Source organism: Pyxicephalus adspersus, chromosome 4, assembly GCF_032062135.1.
Source record: "Pyxicephalus adspersus chromosome 4, UCB_Pads_2.0, whole genome shotgun sequence".
Classification (NCBI taxonomy): domain Eukaryota; kingdom Metazoa; phylum Chordata; class Amphibia; order Anura; family Pyxicephalidae; genus Pyxicephalus; species Pyxicephalus adspersus.
The window spans coordinates 145,684,776-145,688,218 of NC_092861.1; the positions used below are offsets into that span (position 1 = coordinate 145,684,776).

The window sequence follows — 3,443 nt, forward strand, 5'->3', positions numbered from 1 at the left end:
TCTTGCTGGAGTCACTCATTCCCTCTACGGTATATGCAGGCGCTATTGCCTGCCCCATGGAGTGATGTGAGGGGCCCATCTCCTCCTCAGGGCCCTGTGATGGTTTCCTCCATAGGAAAGACACATGAAAGCCCGGCGCTGTGTCCGCATAATCCTCCTTCCTTGCGATATTTTGGTTCTCAGGCGGCGGATTTGCGTCACTGGGCGCTACTTGGCGCAGCAGATAAAGCTGACAAATATTGAAAAAGGAAACGCTTTACCAGTTATTAGAGGGACACGATTGTTTTTTTATATTGCTTCTCCGGAAGAAATAAGGATCGCTGCCTGTTCCTTAAAATACTGCGGCAGACTATTTTTGGAAAGGATCAGGCAGGGAAATCCGCTGATTTGGAGGAGTTTTGGAGTGAATGACAAACAGGATGAGCGCGGCTATTGTTCCTACTGCCCGGGCTATTTACAGACGGCTTGCTGGGCTCCTATCACTGCCTTATCAACACAAAGGAAAAACAACAGCAGCGGGTGACACCGGGAGGGGGACAAGTTCAACAAGCACATCTGCAGAACGCATCCCTGCGCCAACACTGCGCTGTGCGCAAACAGAACGTGCAATCACTGTGCAATCATTTCAGGTGATAGATTTGGCACTAAATGTCTGCAAGAATCCCATTCATTAAGGTCCAATTATTTTATGATAAGAAATATTAAAAAAAACACAATTGAACTATTTGCATAAGGCCCAAAGTTTGCAGAGTCTGTGCGTAAAAAAGGTGAAAGTGATGGAAAGGCACAAGAAGGGGGAAGAGGAATGTCAGATGTAGAGGAAGCAATCACCCCAAAGCTGCAGAAGGAGGGGGAGATATTAGGAAATAAAAACGAGAATGCCCCAAAATGCTGCATATGTTTTGTGTGCCTGGATCTCCTCATCAACTTATAGTAATAACACAAATACACACAGTTATATATATTTATAGACACACAGTTATATATATTTATAGACACACAGTTATATATATTTATATATATATATGTTATTATAAGGGCTATCAAATGTAACAACATTTACTTTATTTATCCAATCATGTGGGAAGAAATGCCTAATTATTTATTTCACCTGCATGGAATTGGATATTTATTGTGAATGTTTCTGCAAATATTTTTGTGACAGTTCCCAGCTCCTAAAAGAGGGGTCTATAGTCAGACATAGTTTTCCAAATATATATGTATATATATATATATATATATATATATGTTTGTGTGTGCCTGTGTGTAATAATTTATAATAATATGTAGAAATAACTATACATAAAATGTAATAATAAACACATACACATATATACAGATAAATAAAACATACTTAAACTTATGGAGTCTGACAAATATTATTGGAATGATTTAATAATCTGGGTGAAGATACAGAATACTAAGTAAAGATTCACTTCAACTACATCCAATCATGAGCAGATTAAATAAATAGGAAGGCTTCCCACAAGTTTGGAAAAATAAACACTGATACAATTTATAGTTTGGTGTTTTCAGCTTCTATACCGAACACACACACATACATAAATATATATGTTACCATCTTCAGAAATAAAAAAGTATCTATTCACTTTAACTATTTAATGAGATGCAGATAGAAAAAAATATAGAAATTTGCTTTTCTGATAATTGGATAAATTAAGTGACTTTTATTTCATTTTGGGGTGAACATTTCTACCTTGGTTACCACCAAAACCAAAACTGATTATTGTGTGGTTTACTACAGGACATGCATGGTTTTGGCATCATCAAACAATTAATTTCATTCTGGAGATAGAAATGCCTTTGGGAGTTAATTAGGTTACTGCCAGGTTGTAAATACACATATGTGAATTATATATATATATATATATATAAATTTATACTTTTTATATAGATACATATTAGATACTACATAGATACATTTATATAAACAAGATACAATACATTTATTTTAACTAACATCTATCCAATACTTTAAACGAAGCTATATTAACTAGAACAGAAAAACATCAGAGAATATGTTGGATTATTTCGTTGCCTGTATATCCCTCATAATGCAAGGAAACCACAAACTGTATCAGTTTACATTCAGTTCTTATTATTGGTATTATCTACTGAGTATGCAACGCCAACATATTCTGTAATGTTGTACAGTAAATAGGGGCTGTAGTTGACAAACTGGAATGACACGGAAGGAAAGGACCCTGCACAAATTAGGGAATATATACACAAACTATACATACATATATATGTTTGTATTTCAGTTTTTTTGTATATTAATTGTAGAACAATTATAAATGATCACTGATCATGATGATATTAATATTCATGTGTTTGCTGCAGATTTTTTTTTTTTTTGCACTTTGTGAAATTGTAGATTTTAGTGACTGCTATGTAAACGGATTATTTCAGTGCTTTACATTGGATGACATGTCTGTGGCCCCTGATCACTAACCTCTGTGGCCCCTGAGATTTGACATATTATTGGTCCTTCTATTGACCCTGCAGGCCTTTCTTTTGCTGTTTTGGAATATTGAAAAGTTTCATCTAACTCGCGATAGGCTGAGGAGTGCACGAGGGGCGTGGTCGTTACTACTTTCTCTGCGCTCATGGTGTAGGGGGAGCGGCCGCCTCCTATAGGCCGGGCTCCCAGCCAATCAGAGCGGAGGAGGGGAAACTCTTGCACAGCACAGAAGTTGCAAAGTTTGTGCAAAGTTTGGGAGTAAGCTGAGTGCCGCGCACAGTGCCGCGTTGCTTCCTCTGTACACACAGCACCCAGGATCGGACAATCCTCATCCAAGGAAAGTTTTCACCCCACAGCCCAAAGGGGGCCCCTGTGAGATCAGCCTGTAAGATGTACACCACCGGCCTGGCCCCTTTCTATGCAGCCTCTCACTTCAATCTGTGGTCTGCCTATTGCTCGGGGGGCTACCCTCCTCCGGACCCTGCTAAGAAACCTTCCTTCTGCATTGCTGACATCCTCCATGTGGGGGACCCTGACAGCCCCCCGGGATCTTCTCACATAGGGGTGCTACATCCGGCTCAATATCAGACAACAGGGGGCTCCCCTCTCAGACCCACCCCAGTCACCCCAGACTCTGGATTCAGGATCTCTGCTCTCTCCCCCTACCAACCACCTCACCATCACCGGGGACTCAATCCAAGGGGGCCCCATGGGAGCACTCAACCGGGCCCCTCCAGCAAGGACCTCAAATTCGGCATTGATCGGATCTTGTCCACTGAGTTTGACCCCAAAGTGAAGGAAGGCAACACATTGAGAGGTAAAATGACTTATCACCCCAATATTTCTTTATGAATGCAATGTAGGTGAATAACCTGTGCTCATAATTCAATGTGGGGAGGGAAGGGTGTTGCTGGTTTAAAGGCACCTTATTGTCACCAAATAATATGGGGGCAAAGAT

The 3,443-nt window shown here is 40.1% G+C and overlaps 1 protein-coding gene across 2 annotated transcripts in view; it reads left to right on the top strand.

Moving 5' to 3' along the window:
* The first annotated feature begins 2,718 nt into the window (after window positions 1-2,718).
* HLX (H2.0 like homeobox) overlaps window positions 2,719-3,443 on the top strand; it is an 11,776-nt gene continuing 11,051 nt past the window's right edge. For both annotated transcript variants that reach the window (XM_072409888.1, XM_072409890.1), the window contains exon 1: window positions 2,719-3,302. In XM_072409888.1, coding sequence (XP_072265989.1) covers window positions 2,876-3,302 — 427 coding nt within the window. In that variant the 5' untranslated portion in view covers window positions 2,719-2,875. The remainder of the gene's footprint in view (window positions 3,303-3,443) is intronic.